The sequence below is a fragment of the Petromyzon marinus genome, chromosome 19 (assembly GCF_048934315.1).
Source record: "Petromyzon marinus isolate PM22_M1 ecotype Great Lakes invasive population chromosome 19, UKy_Petmar_22M1.pri1.0, whole genome shotgun sequence".
Taxonomy (NCBI): Eukaryota; Metazoa; Chordata; class Hyperoartia; order Petromyzontiformes; family Petromyzontidae; genus Petromyzon; species Petromyzon marinus.
In genome coordinates, this window is record NC_133685.1 from 2708054 (window position 1) to 2733080 (window position 25027).

Consider the following 25027-nt stretch of genomic DNA (forward strand, 5'->3'; position numbering starts at 1 on the left):
CAGAAATAAGTGTTTTTTTTGTAACTCGCTTAATTTGGAAAGAAAAATGTAGACCAGGTGACGTATTCTTCCGTGAGAGTTCCAAATGGAAATTTTTTCATATCTGCCTATAGCAAACCAAGGGTTTTATAGCGACAAAGGTTTCATAGTGAGTTACAGGGGCAACGACAGTCTACAATGGGAAGGCCATATGCGAATTGTGGTCTGCCTTTATTATAATTGGTGTACTGTACTATGGCTCTAATATTTAAATCATTGCTAATAGGTACTCGCTAGTAAAATAAAAGTTTTCTTACCAGAGCGTTAAAAAAGAACGGCCATATTGTATTTTGTTTATGCTTGAAGTGGGTTATAATTTACTACATTTTGAGAAACCTAACCTGGTTTTAGTCTCATGGTTTTCGATCAGTCTGTTGAAGTTTCCCTGCAAAGATCACATGATATCACATGCACCCATTATTCCTGAAGGATTTGAAACTGTTTGAATGAAGCTAATTTGATTAATTAAGTTCCTTTATATTTTACTGGATACACATTGGATGCCGTCCCTGGTCTAATGATTACACTATGTTACACAATTTTTGTTCCTGGGTAGTAAGTGTTATTTCGACTTAACTTTCGTGACTGCAGGAATTAATATTCTTTGGTTATTTCGGTGAAGTCACGTAGATAGAAAAATAATAAAAAAAGAAAGTCAACAAAAAATAAAAAAAACATTTAGTGTAGCCTGGTTCTTAATCAGAGTGAGTATACTGGCAGTCTATAATGTAGACTGTAGCCTGGTTTTGATTTAAAGCTTTCGTGATTGCAGGGATTCATATTCTTGGTTCTTTGGGTAAAGTCACGTAGAAGGGAAACAATAAAATAATAATAATTAAAAATATATAAAACAATTTACTGAAAGAAACAAGAATATGTAGCCTGGTTATTAAGTTTGGTGAGTGTACTGGCAGTCTATAATGTAGACTGGAGTCTGGTTCTTAACCTCGGTGAGGGTACTGGCAGTCTATAATGTAGACTGTAGCCTGGTTTTTAAGCTTTTGAGCGTATTGGCAGTCTGTAATGTAGACTAGCAATGGTTATTAAACTGAGTGAGCGTACTGGCAGTCTATAAAGTAGACTTATTCTTGGTTCTTTCAGTAATAAAATATAAACAAAAACCTCGATGTTTCGATCACAACACAAGCGGTCGTCATCAGGAAAAGGGGGTTAGCCTCTAAAGGCAAACTGATTATAAACGTTTAGAGATAGGCGTAGCCCAAGTGTGTCAGAAGCATGGGCGGGGCACCAAGGCGCATTGCCACAGGTGTGACTAGGCCTCGGCAAGGTAAGGTAATTTACCCTTTTTACCGGGTAAAAAGGTAAAGGTGTTGACATGCCAAGGGGTAAGGTAAAGGGTGGGCTAAAGGTAGCGCGGAAGAATTACCCGATAGGGTAAAGGTAGCGGGAAGTTTTACCCGGTAAATACCTTGTTTACCGCTCGCTAAAAGCTCCGTGGTGCAGTCCATGGCCTCCATTTAAAATTGGAATCATCGAGAGTATTCTATATGAATAAAGCGCTCTACAAAGCATTTACCTGCTATAAGCCTTTTTCATGTGTAGTACCCCAGTAATTACCCTGTAATCGGGTAATTTGTATGGGGTAAGGGTAAAAGGTAGGGTAAAGGTAGGCTCGTTGTTTGTACCTTTTACCTTACCTTGCCGAGGCCTCGGCGAGACTGGCCACAATGGACCGAGTTCTCTGTGGGGAGGAACAACGTCAAGTGGGAGCCACTGGTGGACCCCCGGAAGGTGCTGATGCCACCACTGCACATCATATTTGGCCTCGTGAAACAATTTGTCGGAGCTGTAGATAATGAGTCGGCAGCCTTCAAGTACCTTCAGGACTTCTTCCCTAAGCTGTCTGAGGCAAAGGTCAAAGCCGGTGTCTTTATCGGACCACCGATAAAGAAGATCCTGGAGTGCAATGAATTCCCCAAGAAGCTCACTCGTAAGGAGAAGGCGGCTTGGGACAGCTTTGTCGCAGTGGTTCGTGGCTTCCTGGGCAATCACAAGGTCGAAAACTATGTGGAGCTGGTTGAGACTCTGGTGAAGAACTACGGCACAATGGGCTGTAGGATTCATCTTCTTGGTTCTTTCGGTAAAGTCACGTAAAATGGAAATAAAATAATAAAAACAAAACATAATAAAATAAAATCCTCACGACGTTTCGGCCACAACACAAGTAGCCTTCTTCAGGTGAAGGAACAGAACTGTCGGGACGACAGCGCTTCAATGAACACTGCTAAGATTCGCAGCGTCTTTTAAGCTGGGTGGGAGGAGCAGAGCGCCTTGACAAAGGAGTTTACATATCAACAGAAGAATTTAGCATTGATGTAGCTGTGTTAATGTGTTGGATTAGCAGGGTGTTAAAGTCAGAAATTAGCATGTAACTGGGAGATTAGCATGATATTAATGTGAGGGATTAGCATGTAACTGGTCACGGAAATAGCTATGTTAAAGTCAGTTTACATATCAACAGAGGCATTTAGTATATTGATGCTAAAGAACTGCAACTACCCAACTTCATACATTAAACCGATGTGAAAAAACTAAGTATAAACTACATGAATATAATAAATGTACTCAATATATTCTTCAATAAGTTGAGCTATTAACACAAAGTAACTGGGTATACACTACACTATATAATGAATACCACATAGTAAACTGATAAAAAAAAAACTAAAATATAAACTACATCAATGTTATCAATAAACTCAATATACTCTCCAATCAGCTGAGCTACTGACAATAAGTCGTTATACATTACAATTCTACGTCGAATAAAAAAGGTGGCGGTTTTTTTTCTTTTCAACGTCAGCACCACGGACAGCGACGAGCTTTGTTCAGACGGACGAGTCCATCTATGCTCGGAACGGAGGAGGGGGGAGGATGTCCCTCAAAGTCCACATCCTTGATGCTCATCTTGATCAATTCAAGGAGAACATGGGAGCGTACTCGGAGGAGCAAGGCGATCGCTTCCACCAGGATATACTGGACTTTGAACGCCGCTACCAAAGACAGTATAACGAGAACATGATGGGAGATGACGTTTGGGGGCTGATTCACGAAAGTGATTTACAGTATAATCGTAAATCTCGAAAAAACTACTCACTTCTAAATCTTCTGTCGTGATTTTTGTATTACTTTAGTATAAATACATGTTAATTTTGATTCATATGTTGTTGTTTTTTGACTTTATGTGAACGAAAAGATGCAAATTCGCCCGTTTTCTCATTGAAAATAGGTAAATTTCAAAATATCACTGTCCTGGTCACAAAAACAAAAGTTCGTGGGCAATAATAGCCATTTTCTCTACTTTTGAGGCATAAGCAATTAGGAAATAACACTTACTACCCCGGAACAAAAAAAATGTACACTGTTATCACACGACTCGATATCCCGGTTGAAACAATGGGATTGTATGTTGACCCCTTCCCGTGACCCACAGAGTTGTGAGCGAAGTTTAATGCGTATGAAAGTGTGAGGGAAGTTGAGGAAGATTTGAGTTTTGCAAATGTTTTCCCAACCTGATCCTCAAGAGTTGTGAGCGAAGTTTAATTCGTATGAAAGTGTGAGGGAAATTGAGGAAGATTTGAGTTTTGCAAATGTTTTCCCAACCTGATCCTCAAGAGTTGTGAGCGAAGTTTAATGCGTATGACAGTGTGAGGGAAGTTGAGTTTGTGTGTTCGTCACCATGTTTTGCATGGGTTTCTTCTGGTTTCCTCTCATAACTTAATTTTAAAAACCCATGCGAACAAACCCCCCCCCACACACATACACACAATGTAACTCGTGCTACCTATTGGCCAAAGCGTCCCAATCCTAAAGATTTACCCCGCAAAACGTTCTCGATTTCGGTTACACAATGCGACGATCATCGACCACGTCGCAAATCGTGATTTTTTTGAAAAAAGAAAAGAAAAAAGAGACCCTCCTGATTAAAAAAAAGTTTTTATAGATTTGTTGAGGGGAATGAATAAATAATAATAATTATAATAAATAATTAGTGGTACAGTCGTCGAGTAGTTTGGTGTTAGCGACCCCTATCGGTGTTAGCCACTCGGGACCAGAATCCACCTCAAGCCATGCCCGGCCATCGTCTCCCCGTGTGCAGGTGACGCGAGTTTAATAATTGAACCGTCTTTAAATTAACAACTTCGCTTTTTAATTATAAATCTATTTAACTACGACACAGGGAGAGAGGATTGCGGCGGTATTTTGCGTTTGAATCGATTGAGTGTCGGGTGCCCTTGGTCGTTGTGCTGTCGTTGTTTGTTGTTGTTGTTGATGACATTGTTTTGGCGGGAATTGTTTTGTTTTATCTTTGTGAGGTGGTCGTCTCTCTATCTCTGTGTTGTTGTGCGTTTGTTTGTGTGGTTCTGCTCGGAGTGAAGGGTGGCATGGCGAGCTTGTGAAGAATACTCGACGTGTACAGTGCGCGCAATGTCAAGCAGTGATGCCCCCTATTGTATGCACTGTATATGTGTGTGTGGGCCTCCTCGAGGTGGACTCGGCATTAAATATTAGTTCGTGGTGCCGTGTGTAGTAGACATCGCCGCCAGGGAGACAAAGGCGGCAGGGCGTGCGTGGTTGCTGGCCTTGCCCACCCCCTCGTGTGTGCCGTGCCGGCTTCTCGCTAACAGCACTTGCCCCTACAGTCTGTTAAGGCTACACGGGGGATCTTTGTCTTTGTATACCTGGTGCTGTGTAAACAATAAAACTGGGGGAGACAAAGGCGGCCGGGCGTGGTGCTGTCACCACCACCACCACGTGCTCCTTGCCGGCCTTCATAGGTGCTGCTCGCTAACAGCACTTGCCCCTACAGTCCGTTAAGGCTACACGGGGAATCTTTGTATACCTGGTGCTGTGTTAACAATAGAACTGGGGGAGACAAAGACGGCCGGGCGTGGTGCTGTCACCACCACCACGTGCTCCTTGCCGGCCTTCATAGGTGCTGCTCGCTAACAGCACTTGCCCCTACAGTCTGTTAAGGCTACACGGGGGATCTTTGTCTTTGTATACCTGGTGCTGTGTTAACAATAGAACTGGGGGAGACAAAGACGTCCGGGCGTGGTGCTGTCACCACCACCACCACCACGCGCTCCTTGCCGGCCTTCATAGGTGCTGCTCGCTAACAGCACTTGCCCCTACAGTCTGTTAAGGCTACTCGGGGGATCTTTGTCTTTGTATACCTGGTACTGTGTTAACAATAGAACTGGGGGAGACAAAGACGGCCGGGCGTGGTGCTGTCACCACCACCACGTGCTCCTTGCCGGCCTTCATAGGTGCTGCCCGCTAACAGCACTTGCCCCTACAGTCTGTTAAGGCTACACGGGGGATCTTTGTCTTTGTATACCTGGTGCTGTGTAAACAATAGAACTGGGGGAGACAAAGGCGGTCGGGCGTGGTGCTGTCACCACCACGTGCTCCTTGCCGGCCTTCATAGGTGCTGCCCGCTAACAGCACTAAGCCCCCCCCCCAGCAGTGTGTGCTGCACGGGGGGGTGGGGGACACGTCTTGTGTGTCTGTGTGAAGTATTCGCTAAATCCTGTGTTGTTTGTTGTTGTTGTTGCAGATCTCTCTTCAGAGCCCATGTAACGCTCAAGCACATCGTGAGTGCTCGTTTTTAAATGTGAAGCTGATTTTTTTTTGTTAATTAACCGTGCACATGATGCGTCCATGGCTCTTGACAGTGTAGTCGTCATCCAGCAGTGGATTGTCAAATTATTTTATAGGAATTGCTGTAATTGTATAATGGTTAACATTGAGCTGGCCAGTTGTACATTTTCGTTCAATTAATTAAGGACTTTCCCAGCTCTAATGGCCACCTTGTAGGTCAGCAATGTCAGCTATGTTATGAATAGACAGCTTCCCACCATAGTAACGTGGAATGTTCTCAATTGACTCAGGGCAGCCAGTGCAGATGAGCGCAGCCCCGTGAGTGCCAAGTTATTTTTTTTAATGTTGCAATCCACATGTGGAATAAATATTTGTGCAAATGATACTCTCTGTGCAGTCTCACAGAATCGACAAGCTCAAAGTACAGCCGAGTACTTGAATAACAGTCTGGCAGTACTCTGCTACCAGCCGCTCAGTACAGCCGGCATGGCAGTACAGTTGCTGTCACAGCACAGGGACTCCTCTACGAGTTAAATTACCAGAGGTCTGTTCGTAAGTCCATTTAAGTCCAACTTTACGCCTGTCGATTGCAAACATTTCGATTTAAAGCTTTCGTCACTGCAGGGATTCATATTCTTGTTTCTTTCGGTAAAGTCACGTAGAAGGGACATAATGCAATTATAAAAATAAAACATAATATTTTAAAATTCTCACGACGTTTCGGCCACAACGCGAGCAGCCGTCCTCGGGTGAAGAAACAGAGCTGTCGGAAAGACAGCGCTGCAATGAACACTGCTAAGCTTGGCAGCGTATTTTAAGCTGGGTTGGAGGAGGAGAGCGCCTTCATAAAGGAGTTTGCATATCAACAGAGGAATTTAGCGTATCTGCATTTGTCATCAATATGCTAAATTGTGTTCATTATGACGCTGTCTTTCCGACAGCTCTGTTCTTCACCTGAGGACGGCTGCTTGCGTTGTGGCCGGAACGTCGTGAGAATTTTATTTTATTATGTTTTATTTTTATTATTTCCCTTCTACCTGACTTTACCGATAGAACCAACAATATGATTCCAAACATGTTGTACAGCATGTGAACTAATCACGGGGAATGGTTTCAAAAGTTGTATAATCTCCTGGAGATGAGATGCCACCGGTTCTTCATATTCTGCAGATGTAGATGCCACCACCACCATTTATCGCACGGCGGTTTAACTTACACCTCTCGATCCCAACAGATAACTGGATATATGGACAGGTTTGTTCGTATCTCTGAAAGTTTGTGAGTCGAATGTTCGTAAGTAGAGGAGTTCCTGTACAGTCAGTCTCTCACTACAGCCAGTATTTCACTACAGGCAGTCTCTCACTACAGTCACACTCACAGTACGGCCAATCAGTTCGGCCAGTCTCACATTACACCTAGTCATTCAGAACAGGCAATCGCTCAGTACAGCCATTCAGTACAGCCGGTCGCTCAATGCAGCCAAAGCGTCCGCATTCAGGTCCTGAATAAGCTCCCAGCACGTGGCATGACACGTTCGGAAGTCACAGCGAAGAGCACGCAGTTCCATCGCAAAACAAAAAACACATCGGAGAGCCGTAACACAACGACCGCGACAACAAAACTACGTTGCAACGTACGGACTCGCTACTTGGGCCGGGGACGCTTAATCACGTGTCTCGTGTCTCCCATGGCAGGCGATGAGGCCAGCAAGCAGCGCAGCCCCCGAGCCGGAGGTGGTGCTGGCACGGACGGGCTGTGCCGGGGTGGCGCTGCTCAACCGTCCCCGCGTCCTCAACGCCCTCAACATCTCCATGATCCGCCACATCCTCCCACAGCTCAAGGTGGCGATGCTGACCTCGTCTGCGCCACTGCCACCACGAGTTGCCGCTGCCACCCCCCCCCACCCCACCTCCTCTTGTTGCCACCAGGATCATTGCCAGAAACTGTCACGCGCTGCACGCAAGAATCCACGTGTAGCCTCGTGCACCCACACACGCTGGCTATGTGTTTGAAACCCGAATTTGGTTTCATCCTCACAAACACAAATCGGGGCCCAGTACGACATTTCCAATGAAAAATAATCGATATTAGAATCATAAATACATATTACTGTACATGCCAATTGACCACCTGTGAATCACTGCGACTGGCTACTTGGCCCACCTCCTACCGCTGCAACTACACTAGATTGCATTTACATTTATTTTACCTCTCACACAGTTACATTCATGCCCAACACGCATCAACCACCGTCATTGCTATTGCCATTTGCTTCTGCTGCAATAATGAATGCTACTACAAAACGCTGCACATGCATGCACTGTACATGTTGCACGTATGTGAGGTGCGTACATGCCCCCATGTGCACATCATTGGACCACTCCCACCACTAGTGCAACCTGCTGCTAGACTAAATACTGGCACAATGTGCTGGACCTTTGCTAATGCACGCGCATTGAACGCATTCAATGCATCAGTCGCCTTATGTGTTTGCATGCGTGTATGTTTGTGGGGAGCAGTGGCACAGTGATTAGCATACTGCACCATCCAGAAACCTGAGTTCGGTTCCCGCTCACAGCAAACACTGACGCTGAATAACTGAACTGGTGCTGGGCCCCCCCTAGGTCGACTCAGACTAAATTAGTACCTGGTGCAGTGTGTAAACATCATTGGGAAGACAAAGACGGCCGAGCGTGGGGTTGGCCGCACCACCCCCTCTTGTACCAGGGCAGCCTTCATAGGTGCTCGCTTACGGCACTTGCCCCAACAGCCTGCTAAAGGATATATGGAGGATCTTTATGTTTGTGTGTATTTGTGTTCGTGCGTGCGTGTGCCTCCGTTCATTCACGTCTCAGAAATGGGAGGAAGACCCCGCCACCAGCATGGTGATCATAAAGGGCGCCGGCGAGAAAGCGTTCTGTGCTGGAGGTGACATCAGAGGTCAGAGCCGATATGTGTTGTGTGTGGCGTGAGGTATGAGCACATGGGCCTAATCGATCGTTGTTCTGCAACTGTGGGTAGTAGCAGTGTTGTTGTCACTGCATTGCACGCGAGTTTGTTGGCTTTCTGCCTGTGGTAAACGTCAGTTGCTCATGGAGCTCACGTAACAAGAACCTGTCCCTGGACTTCTCCAAGTGTAATCGGATGAAATGCGAGTATATGATGTGGTAGTATATAAATAGCAGCACTGAAGAGATCAAGGCAGCCAAGTGTGGTGCTGGCCTCCCCTTTCTACAATGTGCCCGTGCGGGTCTCAATACGTGCTCGCTAACAACAGCCTCCTCCCACGGCCTGTAAGGCTAAACTGGGGACCTGTGTCTTATTGTTGCAGCTGTGATGGAGGCAGGAAAGCGCGGTGACAGCCTGGCAAAGGACTTCTTCCGCGAGGAATACATCCTGAACCACGCTATCGGTATGCATCCACAACTTAATAATGCAACATTGAACATTTTTCCCTCAAAATGTTCTCAATTGTGATATTTTCATCCTACCGTGAGACGAAGGCATCCATTCGGAGCTCTCGCAGAGCATTGCAATCTTTCGTGTTAGAGAATTGGCTCACGGCTATCACAGAACCACTTCTGAGATCCTTGCAAATGGTTTGTTATGCACACTCGGCGGTTAGAACGTTTTCACCCACACTACTAGAGAGAGGCACTTTGTTGCATAACAAACTGATCATTTTTATTCTCAGAGCTGGGATTTAGCCTGCACAGCACAAATATAATTAATCTGTTTGTGTTTTTGTGCAATCATCGGCGACTAGGCTAAGACCGTCAACTGGCTACACTTGAAAACCCAGTTTAATCACGAGCAGCTGCGTGGGTCTCGGCAGTGCCAGCTCAGAACTTCTAACTCGCTTAGTTGCAGAAGTTTTGTCCACGGTTGATGTACAAATGCGCATTTCCGTGATTTTGTTAATTATATTCCCATTGAGTAAAGGTTGTGTTGGTCACGTGGGTGATATGAGCGTGGCTCTCGCGTCTCTCCCGCCCGTTCGTAGGGACGTTCAAGAAGCCGTACGTGGCGCTCATAGACGGGATCACCATGGGAGGCGTAAGTTTGTCTGCGAGCGAATATTTCGGCAACATCCCGGAACGACAAGAATGCAGTTGGGATTTATGCAGCGTCAAGATACAAACATATCTCAAGACGCATCTTCAGAGCAAGTTGGCTGCAGCAGCAGAGCAGATGCCCAATTGGGCACTCTAAAGAGGGTGCCAGTAGGTTAGGGGGTGATGCCAGCAGTTCATATATGATGCCTGTGGTCTGGGGAAGGAAGCAATATATTTAGAGATGATATTAGTAGTTCATAGATGCCAGTGCAGGGAACTGTGAATACTCTTTGGTTCTATTGGGTAAAGTCACGTAAGTGAAAATAAAATAACAAAAAATCACGACGTTTCGGCCACAACACAAGCGGCCTTCATCAGGTGAAGGGACGAGACTGTCTGGAGGACAGCGCTGGAGTGGAAGAAGCCACGCTTAGATCACGACCTTTAAGCTGTGTGAGAAGACAAAGACCACGCGCCTTGACAAAGGAATTAGCATATCAAAGATCGTGCCAATATATCAGAGATTATGTCATAATCTAGAGAACGTACCCAATACCTTGAGGAATGTTGCCTGGAGGCATACAGAAGGGACCGACATAGCCCAGGCAAGGCTATTGAGTGGTGACTCATGCACTAATTACGGTTGTTCCAATGCACTATCAACGGCAGATGTGCGATCTTTGATTGGCCACCCTTGCCAATATCGGCTCTCACAGCAGTAGACGCAGCGGTGGCTTCAGTTTAAAGCTTTTCTCTGTCTCTGCTCCCTGGATTTTGATCTTAACTCCGGTTGGTGTTTTTTTTTCTCCGGTGCAGGGCGTCGGGCTGTCGGTGCACGGGCACTTCCGCGTCGCCACCGAGCGCACGGTCTTCGCCATGCCGGAAACCGCCATCGGTAAGCCCAGCAAAAAAAAAAACTCTCCGCGGAAAAGTGTTGCAAATATACGCTTGTGTGCGTGGGTCTTTGTTCGTTTCACTCGGTTAACACGTAACACCTGGGTCTGTCCTGTGATCAGATGCCAGTGAGACACTTTTTTTTTGTTTAGTTTGTTGTCCTTCCCCCACACCTCCGATTAGCATCGTTTGCTACATACGGTGTGTAAGAAGTTGAACATACATATGTAGTGTTGTAAGGACGAGCAGACTTCTTTAGGAGGCACACTCTGTTTATTGTATTATTTCCTTATACAATGCTTAACACACACAGAGGGATATTCGGTCCCCTCACCCGATACCCTAGGGAGGTACAACCTCCGGACTTGGCGGGACTCACACGTCTACCGCTATCCTAGTCCTCCGGCTAGGACCTAGGGGAGGCTATCTGACCCACCGCTGGCCCGGTGGGTCCGGACCACTGGGTATGCCGAGCCTTAGCCCTTAGAAGGGCTGGAAGGCTGGTCCAGTGTCCTAGCTAGGCTTCAGCCCAGTCTTCTGTCTTCGTGCAGGGAGAGAACTCCTCCAGGTCCGTTGGGTCACCCGTCTTATACCCCTTCGTGGCCAGGTAGAACCAATCATACATTCCCACGTGGAACCGTCTGATTGGTTCGTACCAAACTCTGGCTACGATCCGTTTCACCTTGACTGACCCCAACCGTTGTACCCAGGGGTAATGCTGCACTGCCCTGGTGGCAATGCAGGTTACGCAACAGTGCGTAATTTACACCTCTACACATACATCGTTCACTTGGGGTGTGTCCTTTGTCAGTCCACGGCTAACAAACAATGGGCACAATTACCATTCAATCAGGACTGAAAAAACACATCCTCGCAATAATAAAAAATAGTTCTTTTGCCGCGTTATTATATTCGGCAACCTATCCAAAGCCACCCCACCAGTTACCATTGAGGCAACTAGAAAAGCGTGCCCCTCCAAGGAAAATTTGGTGAATTCAGAACGTCGCAGAATGGGCCGGTTTAAACCACAACCAGCTAATCCGTGAGGTTGAGAACTGAGCAAGGTGGAGGGAGATGATGACCTGTGCTGCCAACACAATTTTACCATGGACCTCATCATCAGAGCAATCGTGGAAGATAAACAAGTGCCCTATGTCCTCTGCCGATGGCAGGTCTCTTTCCGGATGTCGGGGGTGGCTACTTCCTCCCACGTCTGCCGGGGCGGTTGGGTCTCTTCCTGGCGCTCACGGGATTCCGGCTCAAGGGCCGCGATGTGCAGCACGCCGGCATCGCCACGCATTTCACCGAGGCCGCTAGGGTGAGGCCGCTAGGGTGGGGCCGCTAGGGTGGGGCCGCTAGGGTGGGGCCGCTAGGGTGGGGCCGCTAGGGTGGGGCCGCTAGGGTGGGGCCGCTAGGGTGGGGCCGTCGCATCGCGCTGTACCGCACCGCTTCATACCGCACAGCACCACCCCCAACCAATACCCACGATTTGTCACCAAGTGACGGTGACGTCACCACGGCGCCTGTGCCAGGTCATGTGCACTTTGAGGCCACGTAAAGTGTCGAAGGCTCGCTGGCAGGAGGTCATGGGACAGACCCAGGTGCCATGGGTTGATTGGTAGATGCACCAGCTCTGCCCCCTACTGTGCCACACCGCAACATACACCACACCGAAGCACACTGTGCTGAATTCACTGCACTACACCGCGGTTTTTTTTTCATGTTATGACCAAGTCACTGTACTGCACTGCGTAAATAACGTGATTATTATCGCTATTGCACGAGCTTATAGCATGAATGGTAGCTGTAAGCGAGTGCCGTTTGCTGGTTTCCTTGCAGCTGCCATCCCTGGAGCAGGAGCTGGTGTCACTGTCCAGTCCCTCCCTGCAGGACGTCGCTCGGCTGCTGGACCGCTACCACCAGGAGGTACCAGCAGCAGCAGTGCGCCAACACTTGCAGCAGGAGTGGCATCAGTACCAACAGCACCAGCAGTAGGGCATTGACACCCCATTAGTATCAGCAGCAGTGGCAACAGCACTAGCACCAGGAGTAGCAGTGATTCATCATCAGCCATGACACATCATCAGCAGCAGATTCCATCAGCAGATACCATCAGCAAATACCATCAGCAGCAGTGGCAACAGCACTAGCACCAGGAGTAGCAATGATTCATCATCAGCAATGACACATCAGCAACAGCAGCCGCATATACCATCAGCAGATACCATCAGCAAATACCATCAGCAGCGGCAGTCGGAACAATCTTGACACCCATCATCAGCAATAGTGACACCAGCGCTAGCATCAGCAGTAGTATTTAATCATCATCAGGAACAGCAGTAGTGACACCATCAGCAGTAGTGGACACTATAATTAGTAACAAGGTGCAAGATGTGCAACAGCAACCGCAGAAAAGTATCTGGAAGTAAACCAGCAGCAGACTCGCAACCGTTGATCAAATCGCCGGATGGCGAGGGTTCGCCATTACAAGCCTGCTCTTAACCTGTTGTACGTCTGGGACTCGATGGAGCGATTGAGACGTGTGCTTGGGTCCGCAGTGCAGGCTGGATGAGACCAAGAAGTTCGTATTGGCCGAGCACAGAGAGAAGATCGACAGGTGAGTGATGCGGTGCTAAAAAGTCATTTGTATACATAAGGAAAATTGTTCGATCCAACTTACTTTACGGGAAATGTATTTACTTTCACAGGGATTTATGTTCGTGAAGTTTTTTCCATATCTCTCAATGTGGTTCATTCAGCTCTTATATTCTATTTGCTTTATTGCACTACTGCATTGCTTTTGTCATTTTGGCGACCGAGGTCACTAGCAAATGAGACTTGCCCTCGTCTCCTGAATTTCACCTGGTTATCCCAAGTTAATTTGAACTTGGTGGTGGGATGACGATCCTGTGAGTGTGTCCTTGCGAGTGGCCATGGTCTGCTGACCACCTCTTCATAGCGAATGCCCAACAGCTCGTCAGCTTTACGTGCACACGTACAGGCCGTTTGCCAATCCACTGCTACATGAGGGCCTCCGTAACACCGTGTGGGTTATTGACCATACTTCACTACGTTGGTCAGTGCGGTTTGGTGAACACAGTGTGTTCGTGTTGTGTTTGGTGTGTGTGCACGTGCATGCGTTTATACACCTTAAACATTTTTTTATTTTTACAGGTAAAGCCCACTGAGCTATATAGCTGTTTTTCAGAAACAATCTGGCCACAAATTATAGCTCAACGAAGTAGCATATATGGAAATTTTTAGCAGCCAAATACTCGAAATGCACGTTTCTAATTGTGGACCCGGAGAAAAATCCACGCTACCATGGAGAGAGACATGCAAACTCCAAATATACCGGCGTCAGGGTCGGGACCGAACCCACGACTTCCTGTGTACCAGGCAAGGGAGTTAACATCTCAATCTTGTACCAAATCGTTTCCTCCTGACCCCTGACTCCGGACCAGGCTGTTTTTGGCGGACAGCATGGAGGGGATCGTGGCAAACCTGGAACGCGACGGCGGGGAGTGGGCCACCCAGCAGCTCCAGGTTTGTCTGTCACTCCTCCACCCACGCACCACGCCGCGCCCGTTGATGTCCGTGTGAGACTTTCCTTTGACCAGCCGGTGTGTCCGTAACTGCCGTGGGCCTGTGCGTAATTATTGCATTCAGTGCAATAACGGTATTCAGGAAAGCCTCCCTGCATTTTGAGACTTTTTAAGGAGGGTCCTTCAATGCGATGTTTGGCCAATTTTGTATTTTTTGTGTTTTACTTCTCGTCGAAGAGCCTCTGCTCACTGGACGGTATTTTGCCCTCCTTTTCCACACTGGACTAACGTCTCGGAAGAGGTTGGAGTACCCTCACTTTAACCTACCACACGTGACTTGTTGTGGTGTTCCCCTTTATAACGAAGAATTGCAAGTATATTTATAAACTGTTATAACCTAGGTAATCACGATTGCGCAATATTCATACATTGTGATCTCTATTAATCAGTTATGTCTTATATTTTCCACCGAACTGGTGAAATGGCTGCATAGTCTCAAATATTGGGCAGCGGCAGCGAGTTCCATGCCGATGGACCGTTAAGCGCAAAGCTGCGAGGTCCAAATCTCGCTGATCAGATCACCGCGAGCTGACACTGTGAATCATCTCAATCCTGGTGATTGGAGAGGCAATGCCGACCCTGTGTGGTGCGCGCGTACCCTGCCTCGACTGCTCTCCGGCACCGCCCACCCACTCTCTCCCACGCTCGAGTGCAGATGCTGAAGCGGATGTCTCCGACCTCGATGAAGCTCGCGTTGAGGCAGCTGAGCGAGGGAGGGCGCCTCAGCCTGGCGGAGGTGCTCACGATGGAGTACCGCATCACGCAGGGCTGCATGGTGGGGCTCGCACACGCTCGCACATACACGCAGACAAACATCCCCCGTATATCCTTTTCAAGTATCACTCGCCGTAGTTAATACATCAGTTGCCAGGTTCATATTGCAGTGCGCTAACCACTGGGTCACAGCTCCACCCTTCAGCACTTGTCCCAACAGTCTATGAAGGCTATCTTTGTTTTTTGTATGTGTACGCCATTTACATCCCCTATAGTTTAAGCAGCTTCATAAACCAATTCAGAATCTACTCATCTCGTCTAAACATAGCACTGTAATGGCCACCTTCCTATCCAGTGCCTTGATAACCTGAAGGAATAGGGGCTTCTGCAGTCATATTGATGCAAGCTGAAGTGGTGGTATTAAATGATCGGACCGTGTTGCTTGTTTTCACAGAGAGGGCACGACTTTTACGAAGGCGTCCGTTCAGGTGAGTGTCTCGTGACGGTATTCACATTGCGTTTGCTATAAAAACTTGGTCGCACGTTGCGTTCGTGGACGCGGGCATCGTGTACGTCTCGCGAAATCCGTCGAGTGCCGGCGGTGGCGACGTCCGTTTCTTTCGTCTCAGTGCTCATCGACAAAGACCAGAAGCCGGTGTGGCAGCCCAGCCGCTTGGAGGACGTCTCCGATCAGGACCTCGACTCGTACTTCAAGTCGCTTGGGCCCAGCGACCTGCAGCTCTGAGAACGCAGCATCAACCTGGGTCTCAGCGAATTTATTTTGCGCCTGAATATTGGCTTTAATCCCCAAATGTTTGTTCGATCTCGGAATCATTATTTGGTAATATAAGCGGTTAATAATATTTGGAGGGGAGCCAATGTTCCTGCATATTAGCTCCCCTTCTGTATATTTGTACCCCCCTTATTTGATTACAAAAATGTGCGAAGTCTCTTAATGCATCGTATTTTGCAGTTGTGCTGTACAGCTACTCCGATGTGTGTTTGGATTGTGCCGCGTGTTGATCGGCACGTCCCGACGTTTCACTTCACATGCTGGGAGCTTCTTCTTTGGTTCTTTCGGTAAAGTCACGTAGAATGAGAATAAAATAACACGATAAAATTCTCACGACGTTTCGGCCACAACGCAAGCGGCCGTCTTCAGGTGAAAGGTACAGAACTGTCGGGACGACAGAGCTTCAGTTCTGTACCTTTCACCTGAAGACGGCCGCTTGCGTTGTGGCCGAAACGTCGTGAGAATTTTATTGTGTTATTTTATTATTTTATTCTCATTCTACGTGACTTTACCGAAAGAACCAAAGAAGATGAATCCTTGCAGTCACGAAAGCTTCAAATCGAAAAAATGCTGGGAGCTACTTCGGCAACTAAAGTGAGCTGCTCAATTCAGTGTTGGACATCGTGCCGAACAACATGCCTCAAAACCCCGAAACACATTTATTTACGCGATCTAACCCAAAAAACTCTATTATGGATGATATTGGTCGCGAAAGCCTACGTGTTAAACTCACATGGGAGAACTCGGCACAACCGTGAAAACCTAGCGATGTTGGTACCCTTTCTCTGAAAATGTGTACCTCGTTGTTTTGCAACGCGGTAATCTTTCCCTGCATTCGTTTCTAACGAAAGCCTTAATTTTCAGACTAATTTCCCAACTTATTTGTGAAGCAATTGCTTGCAGTGTAGTAAAAAAAATGTTGTACCATCTGGTGCTAACTTTTGCATCGACGATTGCATTGTCTAACCCTCACCCCCAACTCTAATCTCTAACCTGGGGGGTAGAAGGAGCAGGGAACAAGTGTTCATTGGTGGGAACAAAATAGTCGTTCCAATGGGGAAAACAAACATTCGCCAAAAATTGCTTCCTGGGGTATAAAGGTTCGGGGAAAACAATGTTTACATTGGACAGGGGATTTACAGTCTGGCTGAAGTGTTTGGAACATGGATTGCTCTTTGCAAGCGCAGTGCGGTTCACTAAGGCTGTTGTGAACGTGAAACGGGGTCGTGGCCGTTGTGACAGTGCACTTGACACTTTGGTTGCTGTGATTCGGCGATACTGTGATGTGTAAAATCAGGTCCACGGTAATTGTGTAGTCCACTTTGCAAAATACCACATCTTCATTATTGTCGATGAATTTAATATTGCTTAAATGTTTTCTGACAATATTTCTGAAATTACAATCTCGGTAATCAAGGTTGCAAGCGTCGCTGTGATGCATTCAATTATCTCTGCGAAATGTTTTCTGGAGTAATTGACAGCATGGAAAATATGACGTCATACATTTTGTAGTTCACTTCAATTGTTTCTTGTGTGACTGACGTCTTGTGCCGTTCTAAGTGTTATAATGTGTAAGATTGGCAATGATGTTTCAATGAACTGCAAGTTGAAGAACTTTTAAGCAATGTTGATTTCGCGTGTGGATTCCAAATTCAACTATGGGAAACCGATCTCGCGATAATCGTCATGTCGTGGAATTGTATCGTCGTGAAATGTGATGTCGCCGCAAGTGGGCCCCACCGTGAGGCGCAATGGCGAAAGTTTGGCCGATGGCTTTGCAGGAGGGGGGCCCTCCTGTTTCATGCGAGGAAATAAACGCCGATTGTCTGCCCTGAAATTCTGTCCGGCTGCATTTCTTGGTGAAAACGGGTACATGTTGGGGGGTGTTTTTTTTTACAATGCTTTTTCTTCAGCAATATCAGTCAGGCTCAAATCTACTGCTATCTAACACAGTCCAGTGATGCAACAGTGGTTAGTATGACATTATTTGCCCTCTTAGATTTTCTTCCCTTAATAGTTTTTTTTAGCAGGTATACAATATAGATCTGAAGTTTTTATAGAAAAATATAGTGACCATTTTTATGCCAATTTTACTAATAAAAGACTGTTTAGGATTCCATTTTTTTCGGTCCAAATGTTTCTGAAATTTCTCCCGATATTCTCCCATTAATACTACATTTATCAGGTGTACAATATACATCTGCAGTTTTTTAAAACTAAATGTTTACACCAATTTTACTCAAAAAACGACAGTGATTAGTATGTCATTTATTTCGGTTCCGAATTTTTCGCAATATTTCCTGATATTCTCCCATTAATAGTACATTTAGCAGATATACAATATAGAGCTGCAGTTATTTTTGAAAAATAAAGTGAAAAAGTTTAGGCCAATTTTAATAAAAAAAACGACAGTGGTTAGTATGCCATTTTTTTCCATCCCAAATTTTTTCGCAATATTTTCTGATATTCTACTAATAGTACATTTAGCAGGTGTACAATATAGATATGCAGTTTTTTTTAAACAGTAAATTTTTAAGCCAAATTTACTCTAAAATTATAGTAGATAGTATGCATTTTTTTGCCAATTTTACTAAAAAACGACAGTTTGTATGGCATTTTTTTCAGTACAAATTTTTCTTACATTTCTCCTGATATTCTCCCATTAATATTAGTTAGGTGTACAATATAGATCTGCAGTTTTTTTTAACAATATTTTTATGCCAATTTTGCGGAAAAATTACAGTGGTTAGTATGCCATTTTTTTGGTCCCAAATTTTTCGCAATATTTCCTAATCTCCCATTAATAGTACATTTAGCAGATATACAATATAGATCTGCAGTTTTTATTGAAAAATAGTGAACATTTTTAGGCCAATTTTACTCAAAAAAGATGGTGATTCGTTTGCCATTTTTTTTAGTCCAAAAATTTTCGCAATTTCTCCTGATATTCGCAAATATACCTACTATAATCACCCGGAAATGTCTGTCCTTAACGTTCATGACGTTACTCCACATCGACGAGCCCTCCTCATTAATATTCATGAGTAAGTGCCGTCCTCCAAATGGACACCCCCGACCCCTCATTAATAATCATGAGCGGGTGACGTCAACAATATGGAGCACTCCCCCCCTCAAAAATTATCATGTGCAAGTGACGTCACTGCACATCGAACAGCCCCCCTTATTAATAATAATGAACAGGTGATGGGTGATATTTTCCCATTAATAGTACATTTATCAGATATATAATATAGATCTGCAGTTTTTATTGAGATATAGAGTGAAAAAATTAAGGCAAATTTTACTCAAAAACGACAGTGGTAAGTATGCCATTTTTTTCAGTCCCAAATTTTTCACAATATTTCCTGATATTCTATTAATAGTACATATAGCAGGCGTACAATATAGATCTGCAGTTTTTTTAAAAAACAGTCACAATTTTTAAGCCAAATTTAGTCTAAAATTATAGTAGATGGCATGCAATTTTTACACCAATTTTACTCAAAAACGACTGGTTAGTTCGTATGCCCTTTTTTTCGGTCCCAATTTTTCTGAAATTTCTCCTGAAATTCTCCCATTAATAGTACAGTTAGCAGTTGTACAATATAGATCTGCAGTTTTTATTTTTAAACAACATTTCTACTCCAACCTTACTGAAAAATTACAGTGGTTAGTATGCCATTTTTTCAGTCCAAAATTTTTCGCAATTTCTGCTGATATTCGCCAATATACCTACTATAATCACCCAGGAATGTCTGTCCTTAACGCTCATGACGTCACTCCACATCGACGAGCCCCCCTCATTAATATTCATGAGCAGGTGCCGTCCTCCAAATGGACACCCCCCACCCCTCATGAATAATCATGAGCGGGTGACGTCAATCAATATGGAGCACTCCCCCCCATCACTAATTATCATGCGCAAGTGACGTCACTCCACATCGAACAGCCCCCCTCATCAATAATAATGAGCAGGTGACGGGTGATATTTTCCCATTAATAGTACATTTATCAGATATATAATATAGATCTGCTGTTTTAATTGAAATGTAAAGTTAAAAAGTTTAGGCCAATTTTACTCAAAAACGACAGTGGTTAGTATGCCATTTTTTTCAGTCCAAATGTTTCTGAAACATTTCCTGATATTCTCCCATTAATAGTACATTTAGCAGATATACAATATAGATCTGCAGTTTTAATTGAAAAATAAAGTGAAAATTTTTAGGCCATATTTACTCAAAAAGAAGACTGGTTCGTATTCCATTTTTTTCGGTCCAATTTTATTTCACAATTTCTCTTGATATTCGCCAACACACCTACTATAATCACCCAGGAATGTCTGTCCTTAACGCTCATGACGTCACTCCACATCGACGAGCCCTCCTCATTAATATTCATGAGCAGGTGCCATGCTCCAAATGGACACCCATACCCCCACCCCTAATTAACAATCATGAGCGGGTGAAGTCAACAATATAGAGCACCCCCCCCCTCACTAATTATCACGCGCAAGTGACATCACTGCACATCGAACAGCCCCCCCTTATTAATAATAATGAGCAGGTGATGGGTGATATTTTCCCATTAATAGTACATTTATCAGATATATAATATAGATCTGCAGTTTTTATTGAGATATAGAGTGAAAAAGTTAAGGCAAATTTTACTCAAAAACGACAGTGGTAAGTATGCCATTTTTTTCAGTCCCAAATTTTTCACAATATTTCCTGATATTCTATTAATAGTACATATAGCAGGTGTACAATATAGATCTGCAGTTTTTTTAAACAGTCACAATTTTATGCCAAATTTACTCTAAAATGATAGTAGATGGCATGCAATTTTTACACCAATTTGACTCAAAAACGACTGGTTAGTTCGTATGCCATTTTTTTCGGCCCCAATTTTTCTGAAATTTCTCCTGAAATTCTCCCATTAATAGTACAGTTAGCAGGTGTACAATACAGATCTGCAGTTTTAATTTTTAAAACAACATTTTTACTCCAATCTTACTGAAAAATGACAGTGGTTAGTATGCCATTTTTTTGGGTCCCAAATTTTTCGCAATATTTCCTAATATTCTCCCATTAATAGTAAATTTAGCAGATATACAATATAGATCTGCAGTTTTAATTGAAAAATAAAGTGAAAATTTGTAGGCCATATTTACTAAAAAAAGACTGGTTAGTATGCCATTTTTTTCAGTCCAAAATTTTTCGTAATTTCTCCTGATATTCTCCCATTAATAGTATAGTTAGCAAGTGTACAATATAGATCTGGAGGTTTTTTTTAAACAACATTTTTACGCCAATTTTACTGAAAAATTACAGTGGTTAGTATGCCATTTTTTTCAGTCCAAAATTTTTCGCAATTTCTCCTGATATTCGCCAACACACCTACTATAATCACCCAGGAATGTCTGTCCGTAACGCTCATGACGTCACTCCACATCGACGAGCCCTCCTCATTAATATTCATGAGCAGGTGCCGTCCTCCAAATGGACACCCCCGACCCCTCATTAATAATCATGAGCGGGTGACGTCAACAATATGGAGCACTCCCCCCCTCACTAATTATCACGCGCAAGTGACGTCACTGCACATCGAACAGCCCCCCTTATTAATAATAATGAACAGGTGATGGGTGATATTTTCCCATTAATAGTACAATTATCAGATATATAATATAGATCTGCAGTTTTTATTGAGATATAGAGTGAAAAAATTAAGGCAAATTTTACTGAAAAACGACAGTGGTAAGTATGCCATTTTTTTCAGTCCCAAATTTTTCACAATATTTCCTGATATTCTATTAATAGTACATATAGCAGGCGTACAATATAGATCTGCAGTTTTTTTTTAAATAGTCACAATTTTTAAGCCAAATTTACTCTAAAATTATAGTAGATGGCATGCAATTTTTACACCAATTTTACTGAAAAACAACTGGTTAGTTCGTATGCCATTTTTTTCGGTCCCAATTTTTCTGAAATTTCTCCTGAAATTCTCCCATTAATAGTACAGTTAGCAGTTGTACAATACAGATCTGCAGTTTTCATTTTTTTAAACATTTCTACTCCAACCTTACTGAAAAATGACAGTGGTTAGTATGCCATTTTTTTCGGTCCCAAATTTTTCGCAATATTTCCTAATATTCTCCCATTAATAGTCAATTTAGCAGATATACAATATAGATCTGCAATTTTAATTGAAAAATAAAGTGAAAATTTGTAGGCCATATTTACTAAAAAAGAAGACTGGTTCGTATTTTTTTCGGTCCAATTTTTTTTCCCAATTTCTCCTGATATTCGCCAACACACCTACTATAATCACCCAGGAATGTCTGTCCTTAACGCTCATGACGTCACTCCACATCGATGAACCCTCCTCATTAATATTCATGAGTAAGTGCCGTCCTCCAAATGGACACCCCCCACCCCTCCTCATGAATAATCATGAGCGAGTGACGTCAACAATATGGAGCACTCCCCCCCCCTCACTAATTATCATGCGCAAGTGACGTCACTGTACATCGAACAGCCCCCCTTATTAATAATAATGAGCAGGTGATGGGTGATATTTTCCCATTAATAGTACATTTATCAGATATATAATATAGATCTGCAGTTTTTATTGAGATATAGAGTGAAAAAGTTAAGGCAAATTTTACTCAAAAACGACAGTGGTTAGTATGCCCTTTTTTCAGTCCCAAATTTTTCACAATATTTTCTGATATTCTATTAATAGTACATATAGCAGGTGTACAATATAGATCTGCAGTTTTTTTAAACAGTCCCAATTTTATGCTAAATTTACTCTAAAATGATAGTAGATGGCATGCAATTTTTACACCAATTTTACTCAAAAACGACTGGTTAGTTCGTATGCCATTTTTTTCGGTCCCAATTTTTCTGAAATTTCTCCTGAAATTCTCCCATTAATAGTACAGTTAGCAGGTGTACAATACAGATCTGCAGTTTTAATTTTTAAAACAACATTTTTACTCCAATCTTACTGAAAAATGACAGTGGTTAGTATGCCATTTTTTTGGTCCCAAATTTTTCGCAATATTTCCTAATATTCTCCCATTAATAGTAAATTTAGCAGATATACAATATAGATCTGCAGTTTTAATTGAAAAATAAAGTGAAAATTTGTAGGCCATATTTACAAAAAAAAGACTGGTTAGTATGCCAGTTTTTTCAGTCCAAAATTTTTCGCAATTTCTCCTGATATTCTCCCATTAATAGTATAGTTAGCAAGTGTACAATATAGATCTGGAGGTTTTTTTTAAACAACATTTTTACGCCAATTTTACTGAAAAATTACAGTGGTCAGTATGCCATTTTTTTCAGTCCAAAATTTTTCGCAATTTCTCCTGATATTCGCCAACACACCTACTATAATCACCCAGGAATGTCTGTCCTTAACGCTCATGACGTCACTCCACATCGACGAGCCCCCCTCATTAATATTCATGAGCAAGTGCCGTCCTCCAAATGGACACCCCCGACCCCTCATTAATAATCATGAGCGGGTGACGTCAACAATATGGAGCACTCCCCCCCTCACTAATTATCATGCGCAAGTGACGTCACTGCACATCGAACAGCCCCCCTTATTAATAATAATGAGCAGGTGATGGTTGATATTTTCCCAATAATATTACATTTATCAGATATATAATATAGATCTGCAGTTTTTATTGAGATATAGAGTGAAAAAATTAAGGCAAATTTTACTCAAAAACGACAGTGGTAAGTATGCCATTTTTTTCAGTCCCAAATTTTTCACAATATTTCCTGATATTCTACTAATAGTACATATAGCAGGTGTACAATATAGATCTGCAGTTTTTTTAAAAAACAGTCACAATTTTTAAGCCAAATTTAGTCTAAAATTATAGTAGATGGCATGCAATTTTTACACCAATTTTACTCAAAAACGACTGGTTAGTTCGTATGCCATTTTTTTCGGTCCAAATTTTTCTGAAATTTCTCCTGATATTCTCCCATTAATAGTACAGTTAGCAGGTGTACAATATAGATCTGCAGTTTTTGTTGAAAAATAAAGTGAAAATTTGGAGGCCATATTTACAAAAAAAAAGACTGGTTCGTATGCCATTTATTTCGGTCCAATTTTTTTTCACAATTTCTCCTGATATTCGCCAACACACCTACTATAATCACCCAGGAATGTCTGTCCTTAACGCTCATGACGTCACTCCACATCGACGAGCCCTCCTCATTAATATTCATGAGCAGGTGCCGGGCTCCAAATGGACACCCATACCCCCACCCCTAATTAACAATCATGAGCGGGTGAAGTCAACAATATAGAGCACTCCCCCCCCCTCACTAATTATCACGCGCAAGTGACATCACTGCACATCGAACAGCCCCCCCTTATTAATAATAATGAGCAGGTGATGGGTGATATTTTCCCATTAATAGTACATTTATCAGATATATAATATAGATCTGCAGTTTTTATTGAGATATAGAGTGAAAAAGTTAAGGCAAATTTTACTCAAAAACGACAGTGGTAAGTATGCCATTTTATTCAGTCCCAAATTTTTCACAATATTTCCTGATATTCTACTAATAGTACATATAGCAGGTGTACAATATAGATCTGAAGTTTTTTTTAAAAACAGTCACAATTTTTAAGCCAAATTTAGTCTAAAATTATAGTAGATGGCATGCAATTTTTACACCAATTTTACTCAAAAACGACTGGTTAGTTCGTATGCCATTTTTTTCGGTCCAAATTTTTCTGAAATTTCTCCTGATATTCTCCCATTAATAGTACAGTTAGCAGGTGTACAATATAGATCTGCAGTTTTTGTTGAAAAATAAAGTGAAAATTTGGAGGCCATATTTACAAAAAAAAAGACTGGTTCGTATGCCATTTATTTCGGTCCAATTTTTTTTCACAATTTCTCCTGATATTCGCCAACACACCTACTATAATCACCCAGGAATGTCTGTCCTTAACGCTCATGACGTCACTCCACATCGACGAGCCCTCCTCATTAATATTCATGAGCAGGTGCCGGGCTCCAAATGGACACCCATACCCCCACCCCTAATTAACAATCATGAGCGGGTGAAGTCAACAATATAGAGCACTCCCCCCCCCTCACTAATTATCACGCGCAAGTGACATCACTGCACATCGAACAGCCCCCCCTTATTAATAATAATGAGCAGGTGATGGGTGATATTTTCCCATTAATAGTACATTTATCAGATATATAATATAGATCTGCAGTTTTTATTGAGATATAGAGTGAAAAAGTT

The 25027-nt window shown here is 43.4% G+C and overlaps 1 protein-coding gene across 1 annotated transcript; it reads left to right on the top strand.

The window, feature by feature from the left end:
- The first annotated feature begins 4051 nt into the window (after positions 1–4051).
- HIBCH (3-hydroxyisobutyryl-CoA hydrolase) lies at positions 4052–17562 on the top strand. Its single transcript, XM_032957265.2, has 14 exons — positions 4052–4159; positions 5621–5657; positions 7359–7505; positions 8520–8604; positions 8996–9076; positions 9668–9720; positions 10536–10614; positions 11786–11931; positions 12453–12539; positions 13172–13230; positions 14078–14159; positions 14874–14993; positions 15387–15420; positions 15562–17562. The coding sequence occupies exons 1-14, from the start codon at positions 4131–4133 to the stop codon at positions 15675–15677; spliced, it is 1155 nt and encodes a 384-aa protein (XP_032813156.2). The 5' UTR covers positions 4052–4130; the 3' UTR covers positions 15678–17562.
- The last annotated feature ends 7465 nt before the right edge of the window (positions 17563–25027 follow it).

Coding starts and splice junctions, on each gene's coding strand:
- HIBCH (XM_032957265.2), top strand. CDS start 4,131: ATGCCCGGCCATCGTCTCCCCGTGTGCAG. Junction 7,506..8,519: donor ACATCCTCCCACAGCTCAAG/GTGGCGATGCTG, acceptor TTCACGTCTCAG/AAATGGGAGGAAGACCCCGC. Junction 14,160..14,873: donor GGGCCACCCAGCAGCTCCAG/GTTTGTCTGTCA, acceptor GCTCGAGTGCAG/ATGCTGAAGCGGATGTCTCC.